Source organism: Peromyscus californicus, unplaced genomic scaffold (assembly GCF_007827085.1).
Source record: "Peromyscus californicus insignis strain IS unplaced genomic scaffold, ASM782708v3 Scaffold_7__1_contigs__length_154581171, whole genome shotgun sequence".
Lineage (NCBI taxonomy): Eukaryota > Metazoa > Chordata > Mammalia > Rodentia > Cricetidae > Peromyscus > Peromyscus californicus.
Genome location: NW_026294595.1, coordinates 115,183,035 through 115,201,712, shown reverse-complemented (window position 1 = coordinate 115,201,712; position 18,678 = coordinate 115,183,035). Strand labels below are relative to the sequence as shown.

General features: G+C 38.7%; 1 protein-coding gene across 8 annotated transcripts in view; it reads right to left on the bottom strand.

Moving 5' to 3' along the window:
- Positions 1-18,678, bottom strand: part of Macrod2 (mono-ADP ribosylhydrolase 2) — a 1,966,896-nt gene that overhangs the window by 1,906,484 nt on the left and 41,734 nt on the right. For 7 of the 8 annotated variants that reach the window (XM_052726013.1, XM_052726014.1, XM_052726015.1 and 4 more), the window contains exon 3: positions 3,132-3,239. The exons of the other annotated variant lie outside the window; for it this stretch is intronic. In XM_052726013.1, coding sequence (XP_052581973.1) covers positions 3,132-3,239 — 108 coding nt within the window. The remainder of the gene's footprint in view (positions 1-3,131; positions 3,240-18,678) is intronic. 8 annotated transcript variants of the gene reach the window in all.

Genomic DNA, 18,678 nt, shown 5'->3' with positions numbered 1-18,678 from the left:
ACTTTCCTGCTCTCACACCCTTAGGGCTGGCTCACCTGCACTCCTGACAACAGGGTCAGCTCTAGTGTGTGCAAGGCACACTCTCCTGTGTGCTGCAGTGGGTAATGGTCAGGGCTAGTTCTCTCACTCCCGTGACCCCAGGGCCAGCTCTCTTTGCCTGTTGTATGTATCAAGGGACAGAGAAGAAAGGGCATCTTTCCCTCACCTATGCCACCACATGGCAGATGACAGAGAAGTGGGGAGGGTCAGCTCTCTTTCTCTCACACCCTCAGGTTAAGCTCACCTAAGTCCCTGACCACAGGGTCAGCACTAGTGTGCTGCCCAGATGAGGTGCATGCCTATGGTGAGAGGTGGGAGCATCTGTCCTGAGTCTGAAGGGCCAGCTCTCCTGCTATAGTATACAGCAAGGGGCAGGGCCAGCAATCCCAGGGCCAGTGAAGAGTGGGGCTACCTCAGCATAGCATGCTTCCAATGACCCTCTGTGATAACACAGGCCATGGGTATCATCACAGACCCCAGCTGCAGCAGGACCATGGACCCAGACATGGCCCTCGGCAGCAGCTCAGGCCCTGATGCCACCATGGCCCCAAGTGGCAGCACAGGCCACCCAGATTAGTATGGCCTCAACAGCAGCATGATCTTCAGACACCAGCATGGTCTCAGGTGGCTGACCAGACCCTAGTCATCCACACAGCCCCTGGTGGTAACAGGAGCCACAGATATCAACTGAGATCCTGGCTGCTGTAGGGCTATGGACCCAGACATGGCCCTTGGCAGCAGCCCTGGCCCAGATGATACCTTGGCCCCAGGTGATGGTTCTGGCCACTCAAATTGGCAAAGCCCTACTGGCAGCACAGCACATGCACACCAACATTGTAACAGGTTGTGGCCTAGACACTGGGCATTCGTATGGCCTTTAGTGGCAACATGGGCCAGGGACATCAACACAGACTCTGGTTGTGGCAGGACCACAGACCCAGACATGGTCCTAGACAGCAGCCTGGACCCAGTTGTCTCCATGGCCCCAGATCTGCACAGCCCCACAGCAGTGTGGCCCTTGGACACCAACATGGCCCCAGGTAGCAGTCCCAAACATCTCTTAAAATTGTAAGGTCAAGATATTGCTTTGGGTAGTGAAAGAATAAATAAAAAGGGTACCATTATGTGTTTCATGGAGAAGAACAAACACAGTTAACAGAATCCAAGAAAAGTTATTGTTACTATCAAGTGAACAAGGTAAATTCAATGTTATATTAACAAGGAGAAAAAGAAGCAACTAGAATCATTGGCTAAAAATTTCAAAAACATACTGGAATGTTGGTGGTACATTTATAAAAACGTTTAAATCTTAAATATTTTATAATTAAAGTTCATACATTTATAGAAATTCTGGCATAGTAAATCATTACTCACTCACTAACCACAGGGATAGCTAACCCAAATTCTGTACCAGTGTTCATGAGATACTTTCCAAGACCCCAATTGCTCCATAGGCCCTGGCCCTATAAACAAAAGGAAAACTGCTTGAAACTGAGGGCCACAAAAAAACAACCTATGAGGTCTACATATAAGGAAGATCTGAGCCTGTGAGGTGACAGATAAAAATCAAACCAAAAAAAAGGCAGCTAGATTGGGTAGTGATTAAACAATCCACACTCCTTTTGGAACAGGAAATGACATCTCAAAAAGGCAAGAGAAGCATCAGAGGAGAAAGGAAGCAAAGAGGCATAAGAAGAAAAAGAAAACTGAGCCAGGTTATAGCGAAGCTTGTACTTTACAAAGCAACTGACACCCAACTCTGAAGGAAGAGCACGCTCACAAGACTTCCAGCCTTCATGCCAGACCCCAAGAACCCTGCCATGTGCTGAGTAAGGGTCTTCCAGTTCTTACTCTGTTCACCTCCAAGGCTTTTTCCTACCACCCTGTGTGAATTTATATCACCCGAGGTAACCTTGAGACAACACGGAACTTACCTGAACCCTGCACTTCTGGAAAACAATGGCAGTCAAGAAGGCCCACCCACTCTTTTGAGTTCTGAGAGACTGTTAACTGTAAATCAGCATTCTTCCTCTTGGCTTACAGAAAACTCACAGGTGACATCTTGTAGCCTCTGCTAAGGCTGACAGAGACAGTCCAAATTCCTATTCTGTTATCTTATACCTGAACTTTCTGTCTCCATTTACCCAGATTAAGTCTGGCTTATGGACTTCACCAAACTTAAGTCCATCATCTCTCCTTGCTCTAAACCGCTGAATTTTGAACCACTGTGATTATTGAAAAAGCACCACTCTTTAATGGCTCCTTCAAGGAGCCACCTGTCTAATCCCATCATTCCATTCCCCAAATCTTTCTGTACTTTTTTTTTTACATCTTCCTGTAAAAGAAAGCCCTTTTTAGACACTTAAAGATCTTCTGGGTCAAATAGTTCTTCCTACTTCAATTCTCTTCAGTTCTCCAGGGCCACCATCCTCTTCCATTAAAGAGTCCGAGATTAAAGACTGCCTTTGCCTAAGTCTAGACCTACTTTCATTTGACACTTTCAACCTACAAAGGGGGTTTAACTTTCTAAAGCACAAATCATAATTCTCTCATTAATATTTATCCTTATAGAATCACAATTGTTACATCCTTTTGATATTTAACACAAGAAAACATATGAGACAAGAACAACATAAATAACATGCTGTCAAATTCCTTCAATATTCAAAGAAGAAAATTATACACTAAAATATGCAAGTAAAATGCATTTTATAATAAAAATGAAAACTCACAAACAAGTGAGGATTTGAAATCAGAGAATTTCTCCACATTTCCCTTTTGGCTGATATAATCTAATTGTATCTTTAGAACTTATTCAAAAGAAAGAAAAAGCTAGCTGAATTACTACTTCTCATTAACTCAAGCATGAAACTAGTATTCATAAAACTACTAAAATTCTTTCTGAAGAACTCTTTAAAATAGTTTGTTACTTCTCCAATAGTCCAAGACTCTTAATTGGATATATAAAACAAATCCTCAATGTTTTTAATCGAAGAAAAAGATTTAAGGCATTTCTATACCCATACAGTATAGAAAATGTTTTGAAATCATAAAGGCATAGCAAAGTAAATACAGGAAAGTGAACCACTCACCCGCATTGACTATTGCATCCACCTCTAGCAATGTGATGTCACCTCTGTAGAGAGAAACCTTTTCACTCAAACTTTTCTTCATTTGTGGTGTTTCCTGAGAATTTTCTTCTGTAATAAAAGGAGATGCATATTATCAGTAATAGTCCCAATTTAATCAACATCTTTTTGTGTATATGCATGTGTGTGCTCATGCTAAGGGGGTGCATTGCCATTCCATGGTGCAAGTGTGGAGATCACAGGACCACCTTAAGTGTCTGTTCTCACCTTCACGTTGTTTTGGAACAGGGTCCTACTACCACTTCATGTGCCAAGCTGGCTGGACCTCAACTTCTGGAGATCCTCCTATCACTGCTCACATTTTCCCATAGGAGCACTGGGCTCACAGGAACTCAAACACATCCGGCTATTTTATGTGAGTCCTGGGGATTCAAACTCAGGGCCTCATGTTTGAATGACAGGAGCTTTTACTCACTAAGCCATCTCTCCCAGCACTAACCAACTGCTTTCTAATCAGGACAACTATAAGAGCCAATATGAATCACAGAACTACAAACAAAAAATTTCAAATATGTTTAAGTACCAAGTGTGTCGTTTGTTCTCTATTTATATTCTATTTTCAATATAAGTGAACTGGCTAGACCAGTGGTCAGTTGGGATTTTTGAGCAACGATGGGCAATGTCTTTGGTCATTAAAAAAAATTTAACATTATCAATTTTGATATCATTTGAAGGTGAAATTACATTCTATTATATTCATAAGGCAGCTACAGAAAGAAAACACATTTGACAATGAAGGAGCTCATTTCCACTTTTTCCAGTTATTTAAAAGAACCCTTCGAAACATTTATTTAACCATATAGGTTCAACTCTTTGCTACATTTAAAAAGATGTCCCTCACAATAGGGCACCTCAAGGAGAAGATCTGAATTTGTGAAAATGCTCTTTCCTTTCCACATTGTATTTAACCTTTTGCCCTACAAGACAATGTTACTATGCAAGAAAATAGCTCCATCCAACAGACAGAGCCAGCAAGCTGTTCTAAAACCTGACACATTGTTACATACTTATACTACTTATTTCAATTGCCATTTTAAGACAAAGTAAACCCACTTAACATGAATAAATGTCTTAAAGTACATAAAGATTATGCATAAAAATACTCTTATCATATTTTAAGAAAATATTTATAAATTTAATCTTAAGTATTTATGAAATATGTACATCCTTTATGAAGAACTATAATGCTATCCTGTAGAGGTATTTGCTCCACCCATGACCTTGGGCTATACAGCCCAAAGGGGGCAGTGCTTCCTGCCATTGTATGTGACCTCTTATAAGGAGTTGGAGAAGGGTCACATGCCCCTTCTCCCTACTCCTGCCTTCGAGGTGGATTCACTCCTGGTCTGATCAGAGGACAACTTCAGCTGTCTACACCCTTCTGTATTCATGAGTGTATTTCCTCAATTTATATCTTAATAAATTCTGTTACCCATTTAATAGACTCACGTGGATTGATTTCACTCCTATCCACTCACTAAAACACTCGCAGATGAGCATGTAATTTCAAAGTATTTGGGAGATAAGAAGTGATAGGTTTTGAAGTACCTAAATTGTCTTTGGGGCTGTCCTAGTTTGGTTTCTCTCTTGCTGTGATAAACACCATGACCAAAACCAAACTGTAAGAGGAAAGGTTTTACTTTCTCTTACACTTACAGGCCACCAACTGGAAAAGTCAGGACAGGAACTCAAAGCAGAAACTGGCAGGGGGGGGGGGGGGGGGGGATGGGGACGGGGACGGGGGGGGGGGACGGGGGGGGGGGGGGGGGGGGGGGGGCGGGGAGGGGGACACACGACACAGGGACTGAAGCAGAGACTATGGAGGAACACTGATTAAGGCTTGCTTTCTCTGAATTGCTCAGCTGCTTTATTAAACAGCCTGGGACCCCTGCCCAGGAGTCACACTATTTACAGTGGGCTGGGCCCTCCCACATCAATCAGCAATCAAAAAAAAAAAAAAAATACCCCCAAAGACATGCCCATAGGCTAATCCGATGCAGACAATTCAATTGAGATTCCTAATACAGCAAGACCCTGAGTTTCACATCCCATCAGTTATTGCTCTTAGGACTTTTAAATTTAAAAACCCAGCTTTCCAGTTAAAGTTCTCTGGACTACAAAAAAAAAAAAAAAACCTGATGGTTTCTGCAGACCATCCTAAGTATCAGCATCAGTGAAAATCTATAAATTACAAGACTCTTCACTGAAGCTAAATGACAGAACTCCATTGGGTATTAAATTAGCAAGGATTTCACAAAGAAAACAAAATTTATTTGTATTTGGGAGGTGACTTATAAGTAGACTTATAAGCTATTCGCCACTTTTAAGAAATGGGTCTATAAAATTAAGCCCCTATTTCTTCACGGAATATTTTGTATGCACCACTACATTTGTAGTGATGCTCTTAAGTTGCTAAATAATGGCAGGATTTGAGGACATTAAGGTTGGACACCTCCTTCAAAATCAATGGCGTATCAAACCAATGACTGAAAAATGCAGGACTCTAAGTACTGGTCAGAGGAATGGAATGGGGCTTGAGTCCTATCTCTGGCTGTTGGAGGAAATGTGACATTTTGAGGTGCACAGAATGGCATTAATAGCCATTTAAACTTGGTTCCAAGAGCCCCAAACTTTACAAGATCACTATATATCAAGAGGTTTTTGTGAAAAACAAACAAACAAAAACCACAAAAAAACAAGGATATATATTGTATCATGTTGTGTCCATTCCTCCCCTCACCCTTGTAAGGGACAATCCAAACTGACTTGTCAATCACCTGGACAGGAAAAATGCAACCCAGGAAAAAGTTGTCAATTTTAGAGATTTTAAAGGCTATATTGAAAAAAATGTATAAAGTCTGCCTAAAATTAAAAACTGGCACAATTCTCTCATGGATAGAATCATAGCTTCTGCCAATCTGGATCCTTGACTTCTTCCTCTCCTATCTGTGTCTATTTTACTTCCTTCTTAGTGTTCTAGCTAAGACTGAAAGCATTATATTGAATAGGGATGGGGGAATGGGCATCTCATTAGTGATGTTAGTGGGACTGTTTGGAGTTCTTCTCCATTTTGCATGATTGCTATCAGTTTGTCATTTACTAAGTGAAGTTAAAGTCTCTCCATTTCTAGTTTCTCCAGGTCTTTCATTACGAAGAGGTATTGGAGTCTGTCTTTCTGCATCTACAGAGATGATCATGTGATTTTTTTTCCTGAGTTCACTTCTATGAAAATCATATATATTGACTTCCATAAGTTGTAAATGATTGTATCCAGTATGAAGCCAATTTGATCATGTTGTTTTGATGCGTTACTGCATTCGGTTTGCAAGTATTATATTAAGAAACTTTGCATATATGTTCCAGTCTATAATTTTGTTGTTGTTGTTGTGTCTTTACCTGGTTTTAACATAAAGATAATGACAGTTTCTTAAAAGGTTGGAAATGCTCCTTCAATTTCTATTTCTATGGAATAATTTGTGAAGTATTGCTTTAAAGGTCTGGTAGAATTCTGTGCAAAATACATCTGGCCAGGAACAGTCTTTAGTTGGGAGATTTTTAATTGCTGCATCAATTTCATTACTTGTTATAGATGTGTTTGTTTACTGCATCTTAATTTATTCTTAGTACGTTATATGAATCTATAAAAAACATTCATTTTAGATTTTCCAATTTAATGGTATAAATTTTGAACTCCTGCCTGAATTTCTTGATAACTGTTGTGATAATACACGTCTGTTTCTAATATCATTAATTTGTAGCTTCTCTTTTGTCTTTGCGTTAATTTTACTAAGTTTTTGTTTTTCCAATGTCTTGAGGCACATCATCAGATTATTTGAGAACTCTTATTTTTTTTAAGATTCATTTTACTAATTCTATTATTTGTATGTATAAGGGGTGCCTACAGAGGTCAGAAGAGGGCACCTGATCTCCTGGAACTAGAGTTGCTGGTGGTTGTAACCTGCTAGAAACCAAAGTCTGGTCCCCTTCAGGAACAGCAAGCACTTGTAACTGTAGAGCCACCTCTCCAGGCACTTGATTGTACTGAAAGCCACAAACTTCCCTCTTAGACTGCCTTCATTGTATCCTACAAGATTTATATACTGCATTTTCATTTTCATTTAATTCTTGGAATCTTTTAATTGCTTATTTCTTCAATGATTCACCCATCATTTATCAAGGTGTCGTTTAGTCCCATGAGTCTGTACATTTCTATAGTTCCTCTTACAGTTGATTTCTAGCCTTACTCCACTGTGGTCTGATAAAAATAATAAACATTATTCCAATTTTTCTATACTTGTTGATATTTGATTTGTGTCCTAATATGTGATATACTCTAGAGAAAGTTCTATGGATTTCTGAGAAGAATGTGTATTCTTTAGAGTTTGGGTAGACTTTTCTGTAGATGCCTGATGTCATTTGATCCTTGATGTCATTTAATGCTCGTTTGCTTGTTTGTTTGTTTGGGTTTGTTTGTTGGTTGTTTAGGGGGAGGGGTCTGGTTGATCTAATTGGTGACAGTAGAGTATTAAGTCACTATTACTATATATGAATGAATGCATGTCTTGTTATCTAGTAGAACGTGTTTTATGAAACTGGATGAACCTGTGCTCAGTGTGTTTATGTTTAGAATTATATCCACTTGGCAGATTGTTCCTTGATCAGTATGAAGTGATAAAATCTGGGTTGAATTCAATTTTAAGAGATATCAGGATAGCACTGTTCATGTGCTTTTTGGTCTCATTTCCTTGGAAGACTTGTTTTTATCCCATCCTTTTAACCTAAGATGCTGTTTTGATGGAAAGAAGTGTATATCTTGGAGACAGTAAAAAGAAAGACTCTGCTTTCTAATACAATCTTCTGGTTTATGTCCTTTGATAAGTGAACTGCTGCTGTGGGATGTTCTGTATGTTACATATGTTGCTCTGATTGGTTAATAAATAAAATACTGATTGGCCAATAGCCAGGCAGGAAGTATAGGCGGGACAAGGAGAGAGGAGAATTCTGGGAAGTGGAAGGCTAAGGCAGAGAGACGCTGCCAGCTGCCACCATGACAAGCAAGATGTTAAGATACCGGTAAGCCACGAGCCACGTGGCAACATACAGATGAATAGAAATGGGTTGATTTAAGATAGAAGAACTAGATAACAAGAAGCCTGCCATGGCCATACAGTTTATAAGAAATATAAGTCTCTGTGTGTTTACTTGGTTGGGTCTGAGCCACTTCGGGACTAGCAGATGAGAGATATTTGCCCTGACCATGGGCCAGGCAGGACCAGAAAAACTCTAGCTACAAATTGAAATCATTAATATTCAGAGTTACTATGGAATGGTATTAATTCTTGTCATTTTGTTGTGTTTGATGTTTTCATAGTCGTCTTTTAGTTAGCAAATGTGTTAGCCTCATTTATTTTCCCCTCAGTAGCCTCCTGGATATATTTATTTTTCTCCTCAATCTAAAGTATTTACTCCAACATACTTTGTAGGACTTCCTTGGTGATCATAAATTCCTTTGGCCTGATCTTATCATGGAAAGTTTTTCTTTCTCCTTCAATCAAGACAGATCAGTGTGCTGGGCATATTAAGCTGGGTTGGCAGTTATCACCTTTCAGAAGTCTTTCCAAGTCCTTCTTAGTTTCAAAGTTTTGACTGAAAAATCAGAAGTGATTCTTATTCCTGCCTTATTATGTGCCCAGCCCTTCTCTCTTGCAGCTTTCAGTTCACACTAATCTGCATTTTCAGTATCTTAACTATGATATGATAGAGGGACTTTCTTTCTTTTCTGATCCCATCTATTTGTATGCCTTAATATTTGGATGGAGTTCTCTTTACTTAAATTTTGGACTTATTTTCTATGATTTATTAAAAAGATTTTATGTGCCTTTGGTATGAAATTCTTATTCTATATGCCCATAATTCATAAATTTTGCTTTTTTATGATGTCCCCAAGTTCTTTAATGTTCCATTCATTTTTTTAAATTTATCATTGATCTTGACTGAATGATCTAGTTCTTTTACTTTGTCTTCAAGGTCTGAAATTCTCCATATGATCCTTCTATTGATAAAGCTTTCTGCTGAATTTTTTATTTGACCTACTATGTTTTCTTCTCATTTCTATCACATTTCTATAACCACTTCAGTTGTCAGTTTTTCTTCAGTAACTTCTTTTTACACAATCTTATTTTCATATCTTCAACTGACTTTCTCATTTCATTCAGCTGTTTGTGTTCTCTTAGAATTCATTTGTGCTTCCTTTGGGTTGTTGGAACATATTTATAATCATTCTTTTTAATCCTGCATCAGGAATTTCACCTAAGTCATTTTCATCAGGGACTATTATTATGAGATTGATCATTTCTGGAGGAAATGAGTTGTCTTGATTTTTCTTGTTGCTTGTCTTTTTCTGCCATCTGGGGTTAGATTGTTGGTTAAGCATTTTGTTGTTCTTGCTTTACTTAGGGTTGGCCCTCTTATTTCTGTAGAGGTATTTGCAGTGTTCAGAAGAGATTAGGTTATAGTACACCAGTGGTAATGCTTTTATCCAACTGATTGGTGTTCCAAGCATCAAACTATTTTCCTAGTCCACGCCATGGACTGAATACTGTCTGCAGGAAAAGCCACTAAAAAAGGTTAACTCACTCTGATAACAGGGCAGTAGCTGATACAAAACGAACACTTTTTAAGTAACAATTATTTTACAGAAAAAGGAGACCTCAATAGTATAATATACACTAATCTGTTCATTATTGGGTATGAATAGAAAGGAAAAGAAAAAAGAAGGAAGCAATCATGGTGAGATTAGTGATTAGTGTTAGATTGCTAGACAGGAAATAGAGGAAGAAGACACAGGAGATACTAGATGGGGTATGGGGGATATGAGAGACAGTAGACTAAAAAGAGAGGAGTGAAGATATGCACTCAGGTATCACAATCCATACTAGCTTCTGGGCTTTAGGCAAAAAGTAACAGTAAGAAGGGAAAGTACGTGTAAAGAAAAGAAAATGAAAGAAGACAGTGAGACAGAGAAACACTAAAACATGTAAACAGTAGGTAACAGTGCTAGCCTGATACATTGACCATGAGTATTATATAAATAAGAATAGATGTAAGGGTAACAAGAGCAAACTGGAGCTAAATGATAATGAAATCAATGGCCAGTGTATTGTTTATTGCATTACAACCGGAGATCTTCTGAATTGTCTTCCTAGACTTGCTCCAATTTCTAGTCTGAGTTTATTTTCACCAGTCCTGTTCTTCTCTTAGGGATTCCGCAATTCACTTCTGTGTATTTATATGATATCAGGGCTGACCACGTGGAACTAAATAACCAATTAGGGGACTCAACCCTGAGAAAGACTATTTTTCCAACTCTCAGCAGTCCTTAGTTGTCTGTTGATGCGTTTATCTAATTATTCTTTATCAATAAAAAATTGGGAGCCAAATATCAGGGTAAGAAGTAGCAGAGAAGCAACCAATGACCTTCAATTTCTTCTGTTTCTCCATCCAAAAGGCCTGAGATGCTCTCTAAGTCCTACCTTACTACTTCCTGTCTCCTTTCTGTCCTCAGTCCTCCAAAACATCCAAGGTTAATTTTGGTCAGCTACTGCCTAGCTTAGCTACGGCAAGCTCCACTGTGAGAATGCAATCAAAATATCACACAACAGTCTATAGTTCTGGATTTAGGGGTAGTACCCCATGAGATTTTCCCCTCTATGTTAGCATGTCTGTTGGTATTGTACTTGTTTAGGCACTCATATTGTTGTGGTATCATGGGTGAAGCTTCTGTCATTTTTAGGAGACCCAATCTCACAGAACACATCCTGGTCCTCTCACTCTTACAGTCTTTCTGACCCCTCTTCCAGGATGTTCCTTTGGCCTGTGATGTGGGGGGGGGGGGGGGGTCATGGTGTAGATGTATCCAGTGGGGATGGGCACCCTATGATCAGTTGTTTTCTGCACTTTGACTAATTTGAGTTTTCTGTGGTGGTCTCAGTCTGTTACAAAGAGAAATTTCTTTGATGAGGGGGTGAGAGCTACACCTGTCAGTAGGTTTAAGGATAAATATTTAGAATGTATTTAGGAATTATGCTGGCTGATTAAAATGACAATATAAGTTTATCCTCTAAGAACTATGACCTCATTAGTTTTTTGGTTTGTTTTCTTAATTATTATTTTTATTTTTATTCCCCTTATTAAATTTGGCCAATTTTGTTTTTGAACTTTTTCATTGGTGGAAAATATTCTTTAGTAAATACTTAATTCATGTTTATGTGTATGTGTCTGTGTTCACTGAATGTGTTTGTGAGTACCCTGAAACCAGAAAAGAGCCTCTGGTCTCCTGCAACTGGAGTTACAGTTGGTTATAAGCCACCCAAAGTGAGTGCTGAGAACTAGATTCAGGTCCTCTGTGAAAAGCAGCAAGTGTCCTTAATTACTGAGGTCTCTCTAGCTCCAGGAATTATCTTTTTTCTTTTTTTCCTTTGCCTTTTAAAATTATTTTCATCTTTCTCTTCTCACTTCCCCTAATAATATTCTTCACTCTTCTATTATTTAATCTTGCTTCTCTATTTCTCCCATTCCCTGCCTCCTTCCTTTATACCATTCAATTAATACCCTAAGTAATTTTTAACTTTGTGGTAGGTTTTCCATTTAATTTAAGACTATTTCTAAATTTCATTTCGATGTTGTTGCAATAACAGTCTTTCTACTATTGGTAGTACTAGAGACAGAACCTCCATGATTAAACTGCTCAATAAGAACATCCCCAATAAAGCCAGAAGAGCTCTCAAAATCAACATATGTGCAAATCTCAAAACAGAAACATGAAAAGTTTAAGACAACAAAACTCCTCCAAAATATCATAACCCCTTAAAATACTACCTCCAAATATCTGAAAGAGATGGATCACCAGAAGAAGAAATAAAAAATCTTCTGGTAAGAATGATCTATGACTGTAAAGAGAATTAAACTGCAGGTGAATCCAATCCAGGACTCAAAACTAAAAGTCAGAAAAATCTAAGAAATACTGGCAAAATGGATAAAGAAATCAGCAATGCAAATGAAAAGATCAGCAACATGGAAGAAATCATGATTTTTTAAAACAAACTAAAAATGTAAACATTGGAAATGAAAATTTCAACGAATCAAAACACAAGATGTAAAGTATGATCAATAGACTTGAACTTGCAGAAGAAATATTATAAAGGATGAAGGACAAATGAACAAAGTCAATGAAACAGTATATTCAAACATCAGAAATGAAAATGGAAGAGAAAAGCAAGAACACAAAGTCCAATAAATCCTGGGTATCACAGAGACAGCAAAAATAAAAATCTATGGAATTCAAGGAGTTAAGGTTTAACTAACATCATAGAACATCTGTCCAATGAAATTATGGTAGAAAGTTTCCTAAAGCTAGAGATGTAGACAACCAACCACAATAGGCATTTAGAAATAGAATATGAAGTAGACATGACCATAAAAGAGTCCTTCCATGACACATTAAAGTTAAAAGCTAAAAGAACAGCTACAGAGATGGCTCAGTAAGTAAAGCCCTTGACATACAAGCACGATGACCTGAGTTGAGATCCCCAGAGCCCATATAAAAGCCAGACACAGTAGCATAAACATCCATAATCTCAGAATCCTCTATAGGGGATGGGTGTAAGAGGCAGGAGAATTTCCAGTTAGCCTGTTATACACAGCAGTAAACAGGAGAGACAATGTCTCAAACAAAATAGAAGGTAAGAATCAACACCAAAGGCTGTCTTTTCACATCCACATGTGGGCTATAGCACATGTGCATCTTCATCTGCATACATACACACACACACACACACACACACACACACACACACACACACACACACACACACACACGTCCTGCTTTTCTACACTAGTATTTGTAGTTGTTGTAACTACCCTAAGGTACTTAATGAAATTGAGGTACAGGGAGATTTAAAAACTTACCCTGGGTGCCGGGCGGTGGTGGCGCACGCCTTTAATCCCAGCACTCGGGAGGCAGAGCCAGGCAGATCTCTGTGAGTTCGAGGCCAGCCTGGACTACCAAGTGAGTTCCAGGAAAGGCGCAAAACTACACAGAGAAACCCTGTCTCGAAAAACAAAAAAACAAAAAAAAAAAAAAAAAAACTTACCCTGGTCATAAAACTGACAGAGCCAAGAGACATTTGAGTCCAGTAAGTCTGATTCTAGAAGCAATGTGCTTCGTCAATCATGCCTCATGGTCAAGATCAGCCTCATAAGGACATTTTTTTAAGGCACAAATTCTATAAATAAAAACACACTCCAGGGATGGGGAGATGTATTAGTGATTAAAGTGCTTTGCCACACAAGTGTAAGGACCAAATTTCAGATCCCCAGAAACTATGGAAACGCTGAATGTAATTCCAGTCTTTAGAAGACCGAGACAAGAGACTCCAAGCAAGCTGGCTAGCCAAACTGGCTGTATAGGCAAGTTCTAGGTTCAGTTGAAAGACCTTGCCCCAGTTAGTAAGGTAGAGTACTCAAGGGAAAATTCCCAAGGTCAACCATGAGCTGACACACACACACAGACACACACACACACACATATGAAAAAAGTTTTGTATGTGATGCCTTTTTAAACTTAATTTATCATGTGTGAACTTGAGAAGAGAAGTTAGGCTTAAAAATGTATATTTTATCATATTACTACTATCTGCTAAAAAAAATATTCTTAATTGTGACATGACCACATAGTTTGGCTTTTCTTTTAAAGTTTATATATAATACTGGCAACAAATTCAAGTAATTCTTTACTTAAAAAACATTTAAAGTCATAAGATTATATTCCAAAGGAAAGGAAAATATAATTTTTGCTCTTCTAGTAAAATGTCTAAAAATTCCAACCTACAAAAGCAAGGAAATCAATACTGGCCCTTTTTTTAATTATATAAAAGAACTAGAAAAATCAGAAAAGTAACAGGATTTTTCCTATTTATCATTATTTAACTTTAGAAAAATTTTAATCTGCCAGTTAAGATAAAAAAACAGATAAGCAAGTTATACACAGAACAAACCTCAGTGACAAGGAGAGTGGGTGTGCTAAAGTGCTACAGAAAAAGAAAGATTTATTGTGCTTTTTTTTTTTTTTTTTTTTTTTTTTTTTGGTTTTTCGAGACAGGGTTTCTCTGTGCAGCTTTGCGCCTTTCCTGGGACTCACTTGGTAGCCCAGGCTGGCCTCGAACTCACAGAGATCCGCCTGGCTCTGCCTCCCGAGTGCTGGGATTAAAGGCGTGCGCCACCACCGCCCGGCTTATTGTGCTTTTTGCCCTTGCTAAAATAGGGATTCCAACCCTAACATTCACTGGCCTCTACTGTCTTCTGGGGTGCACCTGACATCTCCTGATTCCTGCACTCCAAGGCAAGAGGAAAAGGTATATGCAAGACAAAGGGGACCTAGAGCTGACCACTTGAGTTCAGCAGCATATAAAACTAACAGAAATTAAGTTATTATCAGAAATACATGTGAAGAGAGATTATTACTAATCTGAAAGCTTGGGCACAATTCCTTCTCTGTATCATCTATGCCATCCAGTTAATACTTTACATAGCTTTACTTTGCAAAATGCACTATAGTCAAACATCCCTTCTTATTAGGTGTCCCAGAAGAGACACAACCAATAAAATAAAAGTATCCACCTATGTTCAGAAGACAGATGAGGGAGAGTATGAAGGATGGCATTAGAAGAACCAAGACCAGCAGAAAGAGAATGAAACAGATGGGTCAGGTACACATGCTGGGCTAACGGGTCAAAACAGGATGGTGTCCAAGGCCTTCTGCTATGTGAAGCCTCAGCAGGGCCCAAGGAGTCCAGTCATATTAAAGAAGCAGAGGTTTAGCTGGGCGGTGGTGGTGCACACCTTTAATCCCAGCACTTGGGAGGCAGAGCCAGGCGAATCTTTGTGAGTTCAAGTCCAGCCTGGTCTACACAGTGAGATCCAGGACAGGCTCCAAAGCTACACATAGAAAGAGAGAAAGAAGCAGAGGTTGAGCTGACACAACTGTTCAGAGGGTCTGTTCTTACTTTCTTTGTACAGTACTAATATATGTAACAAATACCATAAATTTCTGGACTTAGACTCTGAGTTCTCTGTGTACTAAGTTAAACATTTAAAACACTAAAATAGATTTCTTTTATCTCCAGTACACTGCTCCTACTTATGTGAAAGCAGTACTTAATTTTCTTCCAGATTTCCTTAGATATTACAATGATAATTACTTAAATAGTACAATTACCAATCTTGGGGTTTTTTTATTCACAAATGCTCATTTATTAGTAGTAGTATAATTTATTAACTGAATTGTACTTGGCACTAGGGCAGATGTTATACAACTTAAAACATACAACCACTGTTCACCAAATGCCAGCAGAAGAAAAGTCAGTGGCATAATTTAATTGTTAAATAGGATTGGAAAGGAGCTGGAATAGAAACAGATCCATAAGGAAGTTCTCAAAATAACCTTGGCTGAAGTAAGGCTGTGGCAACGGAAACAAGAGAGGAGAATGCCAAGGATAATACTCCAGAGACATATCTACAAAGAATAGGGTCCCATCGGAGGAGGAAAGCTAGAAAATTGATGGCTAGATTTTCTGGCTTCTGTTCTAGGTGTCTATTGAGAAGCAATGTAGGTGGGAGAGGTTTATGGAAAGGAATATAATTGTGTCAGTCTTGATTATGTTAGCTCCAAGTTTCCTATAGAATGTTCATATATTTGAATTATCTGCTCAAAAAAAAAAGAGATTTGGGGCTAGATTTGGGTTTAGGAAATGGCAGATGGTAGTGACCCTGGGTGAGACCATGATGGGTAAAGCTTAAAGGAAAATGGACCAAAGCCATAATGCTGGAGAACACCAACCTTTACACATAAGATGAATGGAAAGTACATGAAAAAGACACAATGAACGCAGACAAGAAAATGCAACCTAGAAAAAAAAAGTGATCAACAGCCTCACATGTTACAGTCAAGAAACAAAAAGGCAGAGAATGTCCTTCTGGTATAACCATCATGACATCACCACTGACCATCACAAGAAGGATTTCAATAAAGCCAAATATAGACATGTCTACAGCTGAGCCTAGATGTACAACACGACAGAGAAATAAGGTGTAAAGAATCTATGTCCCTGATGAATCACATGAAGTGGAACCTCCAATTGACCTCAAATCTTCTTTTATAAAACATGGGATCACTTTATTCTAAGAGGCCAGCCTTACCTACATCCAGCAAATAGATATCTTAGAGAGTATTGGTATTAACTCTTCTTTGAAGATCTGGTAGAATTCTGTGCTGAAACCATCTGGTCCTGGGCTTTTTTTGGTTGGGAGACTTTTAATGACTGTTTCTATTTCCTTAGGGGTTATTGGACTATTTAAATAGTTTATCTGGTCTTGATTTAACTTAGGTATGTGGTACCTATCCAGAAAATTATCCATTTCTTTTAGGTTTTCCAGTTTTGTGGAGTAGAGGTTTTTGAAGTATAACCTGATGATTCTCTGGATTTCCTCAATGTCTGTTGTTATGTCCCCCTTTTCATTTCTGATTTTGTTGATTTGGATGCTCTCTCTCTCTGTCTTTTGGTTAGTTTGGATAAGGGCTTGTCTATCTTGTTGATGTTCTCAAAGAACCAACTCTTTGTTTCATTAATTTTTTGTATTGTTCTCTTTGTTTCTATTTTATTGATTTCAGCTCTCACTTTGATAATTTCCTGGCGTCACCCAATGACGGAGAAATGAGATTTACATGAACAATCTGGACATAAGTGGGGGTAATGAAGGGCGAGGGTCGAGGGAAAGAGAGCTTGGGGGAGCGGGAGATCCCAGCTGGATCAACAACAGAGAGGGAGAACAAGGAATAGGAAACCATGGTAAATGAAGACCACATGGGAATAGGAAGAAGCAAAGTGCTAGAGAGGCCCACAGAAATCCACAAAGATACCCCCACAACAGACTGCTGGCAATGGTCGAGAGACAGCCCAAACTGACTTACTTTGGTGATGGGATGGCCAAACACCCTAATTGTCGTGCTAGAAACCCCATCCAATAACTGAGGGAACTGGATGCAGAGATCCATGGCCAGGCCCCTGGTAGAGCTCCGGGAGTCCAATTAGCAAGAAAGAGGAGGGTTTATATGAGCAAGAATTGTTGAGATCAAGGTTGGATAAAGCACAGGGACAAATAGCCAAACAAATGGAAACACATGAACTATGAACCAATGGCTGAGGGGCCCCCAACTGGATCAGGCCCTCTGAATGGGTGAGATAGTCGATTGGCTTGATCTGTTTGGGAGGCATCCAGGCAGTGGGACTGGGTTCTGTGCTCATTGCATGAGTTGGCTGTTTGAAACCTGGGGCCTATGCAGGGTCGCTTGGCTCGGCCTGGGAGGAGGGGACTGGCCCTGCCTGGACTGAGTCTACCAGGTTGATCTCAGTCCGTGGGGGAGGCTTTGCCCTGGAGGAGGTGGGAATAGAGGGTAGGCTGGGGGGAAGGGGAGGGGGCGGGAGGGGGGAGAACAAAGGAATCCATGGCTGATATGTAGAACTGAATTGTATTGTAAAATAAAATAAATTAAATTAAAAAAAATAAAATAATAAAATAAAGACAAAAAATATATATCTTAATTTGTCAAATAAATTCTTGTTTTAGATCCATTTAATTATTTCCTATTTTATCATAAAATAATATATGAATGATTTCATTTATAAATCCTTGAATTCAACACTTATTATTTCTTTGGTTTCAATTAATGTAGAATTATTAAGTCACAGGCAGCCTACATACGTTAGAAGTAATGCAGACTGTAAAACCATACTGTTTTATTTAAATAGGAATAAAAAGAGAAAATATAGAAACCTGACTTAAGACGTTAAGAAGTGAGGAAGTGATCATTGACTGAGACGACTATAGAAAAGATAAGGCCTGAAGATGCCATCAGATTAGAAGGTCCTTGTTTATCTGAATATGGCTGCTCTTTAGATTCTGTATCTTCCTTAACTTTTCCAATTAGTCATCCTGAGTCCTACAATTTTGAACAATTTAAATCCTCCTATCTCATATCCAACTGAGTATCAAAATCCTACCAATTCTACTGTTAAAATATCTCAAATTCATCCCTCTTCTTGAATTGTAACCTAAAAATTAATTAAATCAAAAGATAAAATTCCCAGGCCCTAGCCTGTCTTATTAATCTTACTTTTATGATTTACTCATCACCCTGCCCTAATAAGACCAGTCTCTAACATTTCCACATCTTTGCAAATGGACTCATCCTATTACAAACTCCTATTTCTTTTAGGAACCAGTATAAATGTAGGCATTTGTGAATTCTCCACTCCATGTGTTATGCAGACTATTCTTGTTTTACAAATGATTCTCAATCTTGGAAAGGAGAAGTTCCAGGCTAGAAGATCAATGTCTTCTCCATACTTGACTTCTTCCAGATCTGCAGAGTAAT